General features: G+C 51.7%; 1 protein-coding gene across 1 annotated transcript in view; it reads left to right on the forward strand.

Annotated features, from left to right (window-relative positions):
- Positions 1–15,221, forward strand: part of PLCG2 (phospholipase C gamma 2) — a 152,454-nt gene that overhangs the window by 11,716 nt on the left and 125,517 nt on the right. The window contains exon 3 of the mRNA XM_037516225.2: positions 9,822–10,058. Within this exon, the coding sequence (XP_037372122.2) occupies positions 9,822–10,058 (237 nt within the window). The remainder of the gene's footprint in view (positions 1–9,821; positions 10,059–15,221) is intronic.

The following is a 15,221-nucleotide window of genomic DNA, read 5'->3' on the forward strand; positions in this document are numbered from 1 at the left end:
CCCTCAGAACACTGGGTGAATAAACGGCAGTGGTTTTAAGTCACTCTGTGAAAATTCGTGACATGGGCCAGGACACTAATACACAGGGTCTGGAGTTGATAAGGGCTGGCTATGTTTGCTGAATGAATAAATGAATGAATGAAGTGAGAGGGCTGCTTGGCCTCTAGTGGGAACAAAGGAGATCCTTGGGTCTTTTCATACTCTGTGCTGGCTGCACCAGCTACTGGACCCCAGGGTGCCCTCCAGGCCTCATTTCTCCTGTCCTGGATCACCACTTCCCTGTTTTGTCACATACCCTCAGCCCCCACACATGATTTGGGGGAGGCTGACCCTGTCCCCATCATCCACCATTTGTGTGACCCTATATCTGTGAGCACCAGGGACTTGTGACCCGATGCTGTAAATAACAGAGGAGGGGAATAGTGCTGGGGTGTTGGGGAAAGGTTTCCTCTTCCTGGTTTCTTCCCTTGGCAGGTCTGGTTGCCAATGTGGCAGAGGTGGGGAGAACCCTCATCCTCTTGATGGGTTTCAATTTCACATTGCCCCGTACCCCCACCACCCTTTGGGGATTGTAGCTGTGGGGCGGGACATGTGGCAGAGCAGCCATTAACCCAGCAGTGTGGATCAGGACACTGGGACTCAGAGATATGAGGCACTTTTCTGGGATCTAACCCAGGTGAGTGGGGAAGCTGGGGCTCACCCTGGTGTGCCTGTCTCTCTGGACTGCATTCACATGTGCACCTCCACACTGTGGCTCATGCTTTTGAACCATCTCTCTTGACTGAACATGAAGCTCAGAGCCTGATCAGACAGTGGTCTCAGCACAGCAGGAACAGTGCATCCTGTATCCACCATAATACAATGACTGGTGTCACCTGTGGGGTCCCATGGAGCAGGTAGCAGGAGCCAGGACGTGCCCATGCATTGGTGGGCTCACTCCTCCACAGCAGCCCTGTCCAGTGATGCCGAAGCTGAGCTTCACAGAGGAGCGTTCCATGCAGAGCCACGCACATAGCGAGGTGTAGAACTGGGGTTCAAACCAGGTTAGTCTACTCTGGAACCAACTTCATGCGTCCCCCTAGCTAGACTGTATACTCGCTGGGCAGGACTTTGATGATTCCCCTACCTCCCTGAGACCCTTCCTGGACAGGTGTTTGTTGGATGAATAAACAAGCCCTAGCAGAACCTGGGGCTTGAGAAACCCAAAGAAACCAGAAGACCCAAGGCCTTTCCAAGCAGGCCTCAGTTTAAAGGGCAGACTCCAACCACTCAGTGGTAAAAACAGTAAATAGCCTGACTGGAAAATGGACAAGGGACTTGAACAGACATTTCTCTGAAGAAGACATGCACTGGCTAACAGACCTATGAAAAGGTGCTTGAATTCACTCATCCTCAGGGAAATGCAAATCAAAACCACAATGAGGCACCACCTCACATCTGTGCCTCTGACAAAAGATAACAAGTGTCAGCGAGTTGGTGGAGAGAAGGGACCCCTTGTGCACTGCTGGTGGGGATGGAAATTTGTGAAGCCACTATGAAAAACAGCCTGGAAGTTCCTCAAAACATGAAAACTAGAACTGCCATATAAAACCTGGCAATTCCCTGGAAGAATTGAAAACAGGATCTCCAAGAGGAATGTGCACTCCCATGCTCATTGCGACATTACTCACACAGCCGAGACGTGGAAACAACCCAAATGTTCATCACAGATGAATGAATAAAGAAAATGTGCTATTTGCAGTCGGAGGAATAGCATTCAGCCTTCAAAAAGAAGGAATTCCTGCCATCTGAGGCAGTATGAATAGACCTGGAGGATCTTATGCCAAGAGCAATAGCCAGTCACAAAAGGACAAATACTAAATACTGTCTGATTCCGAGGAAGCATTTAAAATCGCCGCAGTTAAAGAACCAACACGAGAAGGATGGTTTCCGGGGAGGGGGTGGAGTGATGGGGGTCTGGGGACCTGTTGATTCAATACAAAGATTGTATCCTCCAGAATGAGTGAGTTCTACAGCTCTGCGGTGCAGGATTGTGCCTCTGGGTAACAACACACTACTGGATACGTAACATGCTCTCTATCCTCTTAACAGATTGAGAAGCATTTGTATCACACACATACACACAAATGACACAAAAATGACAGCAATAACAAAGGGACAAAAAACTTTTGGAGGTGACTGTGTCTTTATTATCTTGACGGTAGGGGAGTTTTAAGTATTAACATGGTGCAGATACATGTGCAAACTCTGGTGTTTATTCCTCATGCGTGATTTTTCAAATGTCAATTACACTCAATAAAGCTGAAAAAACAAATAGCAGAGGGCTGCGAGGCAGGGCCTGGCCTTGCCAAGGTCGGGGAGGCCTTCTGGGTGGTACTTCCTCTCCTTGAGGCCTGCCAGCCCACAGCTGGGACTCAGCTTGCCCCACGGGACGTGCACTTCTCTGAACAATGTCGGGAAAGGAAACAAAACTCAAAAGCTCTTAGGGGTTTTTTTGGGTCATTTTTGGCTGCGGGGGTGGAGGGGGGAGTTGGACAAGGCTTGGGGGTGCCTGGAGGGTCTCAGCATGGCTGGTGTCTTGGATAGTAGGGAGATGAGGCCCAGGCTTGGAAGACACTGTAATGAGTACTAGCAAAAGCCACTGTTAGCGTGCAAAGGCTGTGCTGGGCTGAGCTCTGTCATGGTTCAGCCGCCCAAAGTCCACAGTTCAATGGCAACAGAACAAGCCATCATCACAGTCAATCCAGTAACCCTCTCACGACTCGAGAAAGCTTGAACCCCTCAGTCATCACCTTCCAATATCCCCATGCCCACCAGTCCTAGGCAAACAGTCCTTTGCTTCCTGTCTCTTTATTTTTTTTAAAGATTTATTTATTTATGTATACAAGAGCTGGGGTACAGGCCAGAGGCGTGGGGGGTGAGACGACTCACCAGAGACAGAGTGGGGAACAGAACAGGCAGACGAACTGAAATACACTGCTGAGGGGAGCAGCGGGCGAGTCAGGAGAGGTCTGCTGCGCCATGTGGGTTGCTCCCTGGCCGGCCGGGGATCGAACTCATGCTGCAGAGGCCTGCAGATTGCTTCATGGTGTGGTGCTTAACCCCTTGCGCCACCAGGGAGGCCCTTCCTGTCTCTTTAGACGTGCCTCTTCTGGATATTCTGAAGGTAGGTCTCGTAATGGGGAAACTGGGAGATTCAGAGAAGGGAAGTGGCCCGCTGAAGATCACACAGCTAAAGAGATGACAGACCTGGGACTTGAACCCGGCTCTCCAAGACCGTACCCCCTCTGCCCCTGGAGGCCCTTTCTTCTTCCAAAGAACAGGATGAAAAGCAGCCCCAGTTGTGGAGCTAGCATGCCTGCTTCACCTCGATTGTCTCATTTGATCCTTAGTTACCCTGGAGGTAGGTACTGTTATTCCCACCCATTTTGCAGAGAGGGAAACTGTGGCACTGTGGGCTCATGGGCCAAGGCACCATGGCTTTTAGTGAACGGAAGAGGGTTCTGGGGCGGGGGAAATGTGTGCCTACCTGGGGACTGGTGAGGGGCACAGAGTCAAAGGTGAAGACAATGCTGACTGAAAGACTTTTCTTTCAGGTTATTTTAAGTCCCATCTTAACCCGTCTTTCTTTTTATATGAAAAGGAAAAGAATGTTCCCTCCGCCCTTTGAGGTCACTTCCTGACCCATTTGTGAACCTGTGTGGAGTGGTTACAAACTCACTCCTCCAGCCTGCAAGCCTCCTGTTAATGCTGGGATGGGCAATGGCGATGTGTGCCTATGGGCTGTGGCAGCAGAGAGAGCCGCGTTCATATCCTGCCTCCACCACCCATGGACCAAAATGATCAGAACCCTGTAACAGCTCACTAGTGACAGGGGGCTTTCTGCCTTCCCCCAGGTTCAGCCATGATTCCTGAGGAGTTCCCCCATCCCCCCAATCCCCAGTTATAACAAGCCTTTCAAAGATCTCTTTGGAAAAGAGCGGTGAGGGACATCTGCTGAGTAGCCCTGGAATCTTGCTCCTCCCCAGCCCCATCCCCACCCCTAGGGGAGCAACTAAAGAAATGAATCCTCGGATTTTTGAGTCAGCCAATGAGTCCTGTGGCTTCAGATACAATTTCAGTCACAGGGGCACTCATAGGTTCCAAAAAAAAAAAAAATTCTGGAATTCAAGCTGGGAATAAAACTGATGGGCTCTGACAGCCATGCAGGTGACTCAAGAGTTAGCGCTAATCCTAGTGAAGACGCGTGTCAAAGACCAAGGAGAAAGATTTGAATAAAATCGCCTCAGGAAACATGACACTGGACAAAGCAATATTTCTCTTAAATACTAGGGTATAGAGGCCCTGAGCACCATAACTAGGCACCTGTGTCTTCTATATGCTTAGAGGTTGATATATTAAAGCTGCTGATGAAAAAAAACAAAAACAAAACCTCATTGGGAAAATGGGAGATGATTCCTTCATTCTTGACAACTTTGGGGGCGGGCACAACTTTGGATGCTGTTTGACAGATAGGGAAACTGAGGCTATTCAAGTGGCATCTCCCAGACAGCGCCAGGTAGCCTGACGCTTGCACAGCCCCAGCGACCATTTCAATTAAGGGCCGGCTCCAGTGATGAAGATTATAAGGCGCACACTAAATGCACAATCAAGTGTATACAGTAGGCACTCCATAAATCCTACTAGCCTACCTGGAACTTCTCTACTCGAGTGACCAGGACCAGTCACTTCGACTCCTGCCAGTTTCTCCCTCGTCTGGTGGGAGGCGGGTCCCGGTCCTGGCCCGCCCCCCAAACCGGACGCGGCCCTCGGGGTGCTAGAGCTCAGCGCCGGGCCGTCCAGGCCGGGGGTGGGGCCGGCGGGGCGCGCGGGGCGGCCCTGGAGGAGTCACGTGGCGCGCGCGGCCGAAGCAGAAGTAGCAGCGGGGCGGCGGAGGGCGTGCGCCTCAGGGAGTGCCCGGACCCTGGGCGGCGGGCGGCTGCGCGGGGACCCCCGAGCCGGGACCCGCGGCTGGGCCACGGGCAGGTGAGTGGCTCGGGCGCGCGGGGACGCAGGCGGGCGCCCGGGAACCGGCGCCGGTGATCTGTGCCCGGGGTGTGGGGGCGCGACCTGCGCTCGGGCGAGGCGGCTGGGGTGGGGCGCGCCGTCTGGGGGCCCTGTGCGCTGTACCCGGGCTCGGGAGGGGGCGGCAGGGCGCGTCCTCACCCGCGGCCTGTGCGCTCCCGTGGGTCGGTGCCGGGGCGCTCCCGTGGGTCGGTGCTGGGGCGCTCCCGTGGGTCGGTGCCGGGGCGCTCCGAGCGTTGGGTGCAAGCCCAGGGGGAGGCGCGCGGCTGGCGGCTGGGGGGTCGCGTGAGCGCTGCCTTCCAGGCTGCGGTGGCCCGGGCGTCCTGCGTGGGGTCGAACTGCGCTTCTTGGCCACTTCTGTGCCAGGGCTGGCGGACTTTGGGGCGGCCCGGCCGGCCCCCGGCACTTCCCCGTATTGCACAGGTGGCTGCGGGTGGGTGGATGGCGAGCGATAGCGCGCCGGGCGCAGCCCTTGCCGGGGAGCGACTTGGAGGGTGTTCTGGCAGCCAGTTTCTCTCGCAGCCCTCCGTTGTGTATATAATTATGTGTGTAGGTCGGTGCACTTCCCTGGGTTTATTTTGGAATCCCAAGGAGATTATTATCCCCGTAGAGGAGGAATTGGCGAGGAAGATGTGTCCCGTCTGGACTGGGATTCTGGCACAGCCTGTGAGGGCCTCTTTTCAACTAAGATCTTGTGCTGGATGAAGTCTGGCTGGGGGTGGGGGGTGGGGAGGGATGCCATGGTGCCAGGGAGCCAGGTGGCCTTGTGTCAGTCAAATGACTTTGAATTTCACTTCCAGTTGTGTCCCCTGGGCCAGTTGAAGAACCTCTCTGAGCCTGTTTCTTCCCCTGGATTTGGAACCACTCAAGCCTAAATTCCAGGACTGTGCTGAGCATTGGGGTCTAACTATGGAAAATGGTGCCGGGGTAGCTCTTCACCCCCTGGTTAAAGGGCCGATTGTGGAGCTGGGACCCTCGTTCTTAGAGCTGGTTCTGCACTGAGCCCTTGTTAATGCTGTTGTAATTGCCACAGTGTGTGTGGCTGTGCATGCAGCAGGGGTCACCACTCACGGAGGGCTTCCCTGCTGCTGCTACTTCCCCCTACCCCCCAGCTTGTAAAGCTCTCTAGAGAGGCAAAGCTGGGATCCCCATGAATAGTCATTTTGCTATTGCTGGAAAATTATTACTGAGAACACTAGAAAACTCTTCTTAATTTAGAAAACAGCAAGAACAGCTACAACCAAAAAAGCTCATCCTTTATGTCACCACCTAAAGTCACAAAAAGTCAAGTCATCGCCTTTACCCTCTTCCACCCTCTACAAGTCACCACCCTCCCTGGCTGTTTCAAGCATCCAGCTTTTTAAAAAATGTAATTATATTGTACTTACTGGTTTGTGAATTTTTGTTCTTGTGCTTCATGGATTTTCCAGACTGTTTGCTTATAAATCCCTCACATTCTTTTCAATAGTCAAAGGGCGTTCTTTTGTGTGTCTTCCACTATTTTTTTAAGGTACCCCCACCCCACCATTGAAGAGCAGTTGAGTCGTTTACTCTGTTTTTTTCTTTATGATTTTCTATTACAAATGTTGTTTCCGTGAACATTGTTGTGTTTTTTTCTCTGCTCATATTTGACTCCTGGGTCAAAACTTGTACATGTTTTATGTTTTAATAGATGCTTGTACCCTCCCCATGGGACAAGCTCACACTCTACCTGCCGTGTTCCTCCAAAGAAAATATGTGTCCCCCTCTTGCTGTGGGGTAGATGTAAGATGCAGGAGTAATGTCCCCCTAGCTGTAAGAGGAACAGTAATCTCTTAGGGAGGCCGCGGTGCTGGATTTTAACAGAGGATAGTTTTGGGGGCGTCTGTATAAAATTCCTTGTGGCTCTCACGTGTGCAGGGAATATTCACCAAGGAGCAGCAAATCCCCCTGCTTCCTGGTGCTGCGTCCTGGTGTCCCAGAAGTTCATTTCAACAAGAAGGGCATGAAAAGTAGAAATGGCCAAACCTTCTATTAAATCTCAGCCACGTTTGTATTGGTGCCACTGTCATTCTACAGAGTTACCCAGGGAAGATGAGAAACAGGAATGAAAACGGGGTTTCAAGACTGGTTCTTTCCTTTTTTCGAAAGCAGAAGCAAAATGGAAATTGCCTGTGTTGGCTCGTTGGGCCAGGTGCCTCAGAGACCTCCTTGCCTGGGGTGGCGAAGTGTTGATGTCTGGAAGCCTGAGCTGGGAGCTGACTGGATTTTGGAGGGTTGATTGTGAGGATCTTGTTTATGGTTGAAACAATTCACTGGGCTTCTGAACCCTGGAAGTCACTAGAATCCACAGAAGGTCAAGTTCTGGGTTGTCCCAGAGCCAGCATCAGAAAGAACTGAGGCTCCTGCCTCCTGGTTGTCCAGTTGAATGAGAGGTGCAGGGAGTGACTGTTTCCCAGTGATGCCTGTTACCCCGTGACCTTGAGACCTGGGTCTGGGGAACTCCAGAGGCACATGTCTGGGGGTGGCAGCATCTCTAAGAAGCATTGCAAAGTGCTGGGGAGCTGGCATCTGCTCCAGTTCCTGCTCCTGCCACTTTCCAGCTGTGTGACCTCTCTGGGAGGGGTGGGGCCTGCCAAATTTGTTAATATCTGGCGGAATTTGGTCAAGGGGCTTCTGAATTCCAGAAAGCAGATGTGAAGCAGCAATGGCGTGGGATTCAGACCAGGGATCCAATCCTGATCCAAACCACTTCTGGGGTTTCTCATCGAGTTAAATGAGATGGGCCACATAGAGCAAGGGTCGGCATCAAGGGAGAGCTGATAAATACTTTACCAGCACAAAGGTGCTCCCAGGCACCCCTCTGCTCCCCCTGGCCTGCAGTAGGGCTGATGAGGCAGGAGGCTCATCTCAGGCTCAGTTCTTGGTGTGCCAGATTAGTCCTCCACCTGGCCTTTGCTTAAGCCAGGTCTGGCCTGAGCACTACATCCTTGACTTTGTCTGTTTTCAAGATTGGATCAGGATGCCCTCTTCCTCCAGACACTTTCTCTGAACCCTCTAAGCTTGGGCCTCATCCCAGACTGAGATTAGGGACCTTAGGGACCTTCCTGCTGTGCTCTTAGCTCCTGGGGCCGTCCGACCACTGGTGTGCTCGCCTCTGCCATGGACTCCCTGGGCTGGTTCCATATGTTGAGAGCACAGTTGTAATTCATGACTGCATTTCCGGCTGGTGGCACACCCGCCAGGGGCCCTTGGCTTCGGTGCCATATCGATGGAGGAGGTAAAGGGCAGGTCTCTGTCCCTCCCCGTGCTCCCTTATTTGCATGCAGTCCCCAGCTTGGGGCCTGGCACAGAGCTGACACTGAATTCACACAATGGCTACCTGGCTGATCCATATTTACAGAGGCCCTACTGGATGCCAGGATGGAGTGTATCATACCTTGCAACTCATAGTCCTTACAGTGCCCCCGGAGGGTAGTTTATTACTCAGATGAGAGCACTGAGGCAACTGGACTGGAGGCTGCGGGAGGCTCTCCAGAGCCAGACTGGTGGCCCAGACAGCCCTGGCCAAGCACCTGCATCTCATTTTCTGGTCTTGGGCACTAGCAGAGTCATAACTGTGCATGCCTACAGGAATTTGGCAGGAGAGGGGGGCATAAGAAGGATACACAGAATAATTCCATAGACTAATTGGTGGTAATAGTAGTGAGGCCAAAATCTGAGGAGCAGTGACTTTGTATCTTTGTTTTAAGGGACCCCGAAATAAATTATTTGGTTTAATCCTTGCAAGAACCCTGGAAGTTCTTGTCTTTCATTTTCTTCCCCTTTACAAATGTGGATGAACCAGGGGATTTGAGAGACCTGCTGTCAAGCCTGCAGTGAGCCGGCCTTCCGCCTGAGCCCCCTGTGGGTGGTGGGCGGTGTGTCTTTGGGGGCTTCGGAGGCAGAATGCGGAGCCTTGCAGAGCCAGGCTAGGGAGTGACAGTGTCACTCTTGTCTGCAGCATCCCTCTGGCCATTGGTATGACAGTTGACTGTAGGGGGCTGGGCTGGAGCAGGGAGACCAGTTAGCAGCTGATCAGAGTAATCCAAGTTCCTAGGGATCCCAGGGAAGGGGAGGGGCTTGGAGTGCTGGATTCACTGTTGGATTTGGAGAGGGGTTGCATGTGGGGTGAGAGGCACAGTTGGTGTCTGGCTTCCTAACTCACCTCCTGCCCCCCCCCCCCCCATTTTAGAAAGAATACAAGTTAGGCAGGCAGAGAGAGGGCCTACTGCCTGCTCAGGACTGCACATGTCAGCAGGAACCTACACCAGGATTTGCACTTGAGGCAGCTGGGCCCAGATGCCCTCTATCCTTTTCGCCCTGTTTTTTATTCCTATTCTCAACTGAACTCAGGAAGTAAAAGGATGGTTAGAAATATCCAGGCAGGATAGAAAAGGATGCTGGTGCAGGGGGCAAGGGTTGGAAGCCAGTCTGGACTGCTTTGGCTATTCAAATAGGAAAGTGTGGGGAGGGAGTGCGGAGGTCACTGCCAGGCTGGGGTGATTTGGTTATTCAAAGCTGGGATAACGGTTGAGTCTCTGAGGCCCCGGGGCTCCTCCCATACTTTGCCTTCCATTTAAGCCTCTGTGTATCTTGCCTCAGCTCTCCAAGGATCTGCTAGATCCTTCTCCTGAAACTCATCCCACGGGCAAAAGGCAGGATTTTGGCTCCTGACGTCCACACCCCGCTACCTAAATCACTTTCAATTGACTACAGCCCGATTCTCTTCCTTCCAGCCTCCCATTTCCTCACTCCTTCCTTCTCCCTGGAGTGGCCAGCAGTGACCACCATGGCGAACGTGGACAACCTTGCAGAATACGAGAAGAGTCAGATCAAGAGAGCCCTGGAGCTGGGGACAGTGATGACCGTGTTCAGCTTCCGCAAGTACAGCTCGGAGCGGAGGACGGTCCAGGTGATCATGGAGACGCGGCAGGTGGCCTGGAGCAAGACGGCAGACAAGATCGAGGGCTTCTGTGAGTACCCGTGGCCCGGGCAGTATGGCCTGCCATGCGGCGCTCTGGCCTATGACCTTCCCTCTTCCTGCCTTTAGCTGCAACTGCAGTGGTTGTTTGATATTTTCTGCTGTTCTTCTGAAAATGAAAGTGTGTCTGCCTGGTCTGGGTCACCAAAGGGGTTGCGAGCAGGTGGGGGGAAGTTCAGCCAGGAGAGCCCTGGAAGTCTCAGAGACCTGCTTGGGCCAACTTGAAAATGTTTGCAGGGCTCACCTGGCCTGGCAGGGGTGTGCTCTTGCCTGACAGCACCAGGGGTCACTTGGTTCCCCTTGTTGGTCTTGCATCTGCCCTCTTAAGGGTGAAGTGGCCAGAGATTGCAGAAACTCACAGCCAAATGCCTGTTTAGTTTTACTGTAAACCATAGAGCAAGGAGCCTTTGCCCTAGCTTCTCTGTGCAGAGAGCAAGCCACGGAATGTTCTGTAGCTTTCAGATGAATTGGAGGCATCTTCCCTTCCCCGCCCCCTTAGATTGGGCAATTGACTCAGTTCCTAAAGTTTTTAGGACTTTTTTTTTTTAAACAGAGTAGAGAGACTTAAGCAATTGTCAGTTGCAGAGACTTGCTTTAATTTGTATTTTAAAAATATTTTAACTAGCTTTTAATTGGAAAATGAAAGTATACACTTGGGGAAAAAAAATCAAACAATTCATAAATAAGTCCTTATTTCCTTGTCCCCTACCCCATGTGTCAGAGGCAAAGCAAGCTCATAACCAACTTCTGGTGTCTTCTCAGAGTGTTCTGTGCACATATCGCGTGCTCTGTGTTTTTTACATGAATTGGGTACCTACTGCCCTACCTATTCTTTTGTGCATGAATTTCTTATTTTTAACTTAGTTATTATCTTGGATGTTGTTTCTTATCAGCACGTTGATCTGCCTTATTCCTTTGTGACCATGTAGCTTTCCGACTGCAGAGTGACTGTGTGACCCCAGGGGTGAATATTTGGGTCTGTTTCCAGTCTTTTCCTGTTAGCTGTAGCAACTCTCCTTGCATTGTCTTTTTGTGGGTCACAGCTTTATTGAGATGTCATTCACACACCATGTGTTTTACCCACTGGAGATGAGTTGTGCAGTGCTTTTTTTTTTTTTTAAAGATTTTATTTATGCATAGAAGAACTGGGGTATAAGCCAGAGGTGTGGGGGGTGAGAGGATTCACCAAAGACAGAGGGGGAGTGGAACAGGCAGACTGACTGAAATACACTGCTAAGGGGAGCAGTGGGTGAGACGGGAGAGGTCTGTTGTGCCATGTGGGTCGGCTCCCTGGCCGGGGATTAAACTCAGGCCGTAGCAGCGGTAGTGTAATAGGGCTGAGACTTAACCCCTATGCCACCAGGGAGGCCCTGCGGTGGTTTTTAGTATATTCACAGATCTATGTATTTATATATAGTATATTCACAGATATATGTATAGCCGTTATCACTTAATTGCAGAGCATTTTTAACACCTCAAAAAGAATCCCCCCTTTAGCCTCACCCCTACTCAAACCGTTCTCCTCCTTCCCTCAGCAACCATTAATCTACCTTCCTCCTCTGTCATTTTCCCTGGACATTGCCCATATGTGAAATCACAAGACCTTTTGTGTCTGGCTTCTTTAGCTTAGGTTGTTTTCCAGGTTCATCCATGTCATAGTGTGTAGCAGTGCTCTGTTATTTTTTACTGCCTAGTAATATTCCACTATTTGTTTACCCATTCCTCCATGGACAGACATATGGGTGGTTTCTGCCTTTATGCTGATGGGAATAGTGCTGCTGTGAGCTGTCATGTTCAAGCTTTGGTGCATTTTCATTTCTTTTGCATATGGGCCTGGGAGTGTAATTGCTGGAGCATATGCTTAACCCCTTTTAATCATTTGTGGAACTGCCGGTCTATTTTCCAAGCGGCGGCACCATTTTTCATTCCCTCCAGCAGAGTGAGAGGGCTGTCTTTGTATGATTCTTTCATACACACATGTGTGTTTATCCTCAGGATGACTTCCTGTCTGTGTCATAGCTGAGTTAAAGAGTACGAGGTACTTCACCTTTCCAGTTTGACACCACCCCACAAAAGTCCATGAGGTATGAGAGTAACCCCACACCTTAATTCATGCTGTGATGAAGCTCTGAGCTTGGTCATTCTTAGGTCAAACCTAATAGCTGTGAATGGTTCTTCATCTGCTTTCTGTCATCATGGGGGAGATGAAACAGCCTTCCAAAGCTTTCCTGCTTTATTTATTTTTTATTTTTTAAAAAGATTTATTTATTTATTTATACAAGCACTGGGTACAGTCAGAAGCACAGGAGGGTGAGAGAATTCACCAGAGCCAGAGCAGGGAGCAGAGCAGGCAGAAGGACCGAAGTACACTGCTGAGGGGAGCAGTGGGCGGCAGGAGAGGTCTGTGCGCCATGTGAGACCCTCACCTGCGGCCGGGGATCGAACCGGCGCTGAAGAGGCTGTGGGCAGCTTTGCAGCCCAGTGCTCAACCATGCACCACCAGGGGAGGCCCAGCTTTCCTGCTTTAGAGCCAAGCCGACCTCTTATGGCCCAGAAGCCCTGTGTTGGAAATGCCCATGTGTGGGGGCAGCTCTTGTCCCAGTTTTGTTTGCATTGGTGACACTCGATGTCCCAGGTGGCCCAGAAACCTGTTGCAGCTGGGGCAGGGGTGGAGCAGGCACTGATGGTAAATACAGCTGTGTCGCACTGAGAGTAGCCCCAGTGTCCTTCCTCTACTTGACCTATGGGTCCCCTGCCTGGCTGACCATTAGAAACACCTGGGGGGGGGGACTTTTAAAAGCACAGATTTCTGGATCCTTCTCCTAAAGCTCATTCTGGTGGTCATGAGACGGAGTTCTGGCTTCCCCTCGGTTGGCTAAAGCAATACTTCTCCCTGAAGTGTTAAGGATGACTGTCATTCACTAGGGTGGTTGGACTCAGTAGTTTCATAAATGCCCCAAATCCTGGTACCTAGCCAGGTTTGGCATATACTTCCCTAGAGACAGTTTCTCTCCATCCTTCCTTCCACCTGTCTTTTCATCCTTCTTCCATTAGTCTATCCACCCACCCTCCCTCTCTCCCAGCCTCCCTCCCCACTCCCTGGCCCTCCCTACCTTTCCTCCCACTGTATTTGAATGCCTGCTCTGCCAGGCCCTGTTGTAGGAACTGGAGATGCAGCAGTATTTAAATTAGATTCAAATCCTCATGGCGCCTCCATTGTCTCCTTAGGTGCACACAATGTGGCTCTTGACTTCTCCCTTATTTGATGAGCTCTGCTGCATGACTGTGGGCAAGCTACATCCAACTTTCTGAAATTTAATCTTTTGTCAGAAATGGGAAGGACACTGGTGTCCACCCGCAGGGTTATGGTTGGGAGGCTATAAAGGAGTAAGCATGCCTGAACTGCAAAGTGGGGCCTAGCAGCCCGTGGGAAACGCGGTTGTATTTTTGCCATTAGTAGCATCCAGCTTGTCCGGGGTGCCAGGTCTTGGCAGGTGGTGGTACTTTTTCTAGAGGGCAGTAGGGGTCTACTGAAGGGCTTTCAGGAAAGGGATGGTATGTGCACTTTGGACCATGCTCTGATGGTCCCATGTGAAGTGGCTGTTTTGGTGTTATTTGCAAAGTGACGGAAAACGCCAATTTGGGGTTAAAGAGCGTAGACATGGCGCTCTCTGGGCCACTTGGAGAGCAGGTGTCTGGACCCTGGGTGTGGACTCTCAGGGCTGCATGTCTAAGCTCCTGCTGTAAGGGTGGTGCCCCAAGGGGAACCTTCCAGGTTTCTAGTCACCAGTACCCTGAAGGTTACTGTGAAATCTCTAAGGGGTAGGCAGACATAGGCAGAGCACAGGCATGTGATTCTGGGGTACTTGGCAGGTGGTGGGGGGCTTCTGGACAGTTGTCACAATCCCTTGTACAGGCCAGGTGAAAGCAGACACACATAGACCCTGCTGTCTAAAGCGGGGAGTGGTTCTACACCAGGGTGTCCACTCCTCTCCCTCCAGGGGTATTTAGTAGTGCCAGCAATATCTTTAGTTGCCATATTGGGGGGTGGGGATGCCACTGGCATCCAGTGGGTAGAGGTCAGGGGTAGTGCTTAAGTGTACAAGACACAAAGAATTATCTAGTACAAATTGTCATCGGTTCCATGGTTTAGAAACCCTGGTCCAAATTCACCCAGCTTACATCTACAGACTGTCATTGGGTTTAATGGGATTTCTCTGGACCCGCTCAGATGGAGCCATTGCATTTGTTCAGTGCATACTTGCCATTGTACTGGGTGCCGGTGCTGTTGAGAGAGAGGGAGCTGCCTGGAGCCCCTGCCTGGTAGGGAAACAGTCGGCAGTCAGCCCTTGCAGGGGCGAGTGACCCAGCTCAGTGAGGCCCTTCCTGGGGGCTGTGTGAGGGAGGCAGGAAGGTGCCCCGTGTGTGGGTGTAGGGCAGGTGGTAGGGAATGGGGGCGGGGGCTCAGTGGAGTTGCTGCTTTGGGTGAGTAGAGGGATGGTTTGTCAGATTCTGGTAAGGTGGCTCTCCCAAAGGGGGACCCTCACTGCTACTGAGAAGCATTGGTCAGAGACTTGGGAATGGCTCAGCTGGGTGGTTTTTCTACTCTATGAGGCCTGGCTGGTGGTTGTTTGTGGTAGTCAGTTGCATGTCACCTGTTCTGGAAGGTTCTGGCATCTTCATTCCCACACCTGGAGCCTTGGTGGTGATCGCTGGAAGACTGGGCTCAGCTGGAGGTGCTGACTGAATGCTGACTGCCTGGCAGTTCCCGGGAGTTGGACTTGTTATATGGCGCCTGGCGGCTCCCTGGGGTGCCTGTTCCAAGAGGGCTAGGCAGATGATGTAGGGTTTCTGATGACGTGCAAATCACAGGAAGGCACTCAAGCCAGCTCAGGTGAGCAAGACCAGCTCAGGCTCCAGGAGCAGGGACTGTTTGAGAGGGAGTGGCCTGCATGTCCAGAGCAGGGGCCTAGAAACTGATGGTGGCCGACCTTGGAGCCAGCCGACTCCGAGCGCACCTGGACTCTGGGTCCAGACTTGCGGTTCAGGCCCTGTTCTTCCACCAGCAAAGTGCATGATCCGAAGCAACTTAATTTGACCTCTCTCTGCCTCTATTTCCCTTTTGTCAAGTGAGAAAATCAAAGTTCCTGTCTTT

This window comes from Talpa occidentalis, unplaced genomic scaffold (genome assembly GCF_014898055.3).
Source record: "Talpa occidentalis isolate TD23 unplaced genomic scaffold, MPIMG_talOcc4v2.1 talOcc4.17, whole genome shotgun sequence".
Lineage (NCBI taxonomy): Eukaryota > Metazoa > Chordata > Mammalia > Eulipotyphla > Talpidae > Talpa > Talpa occidentalis.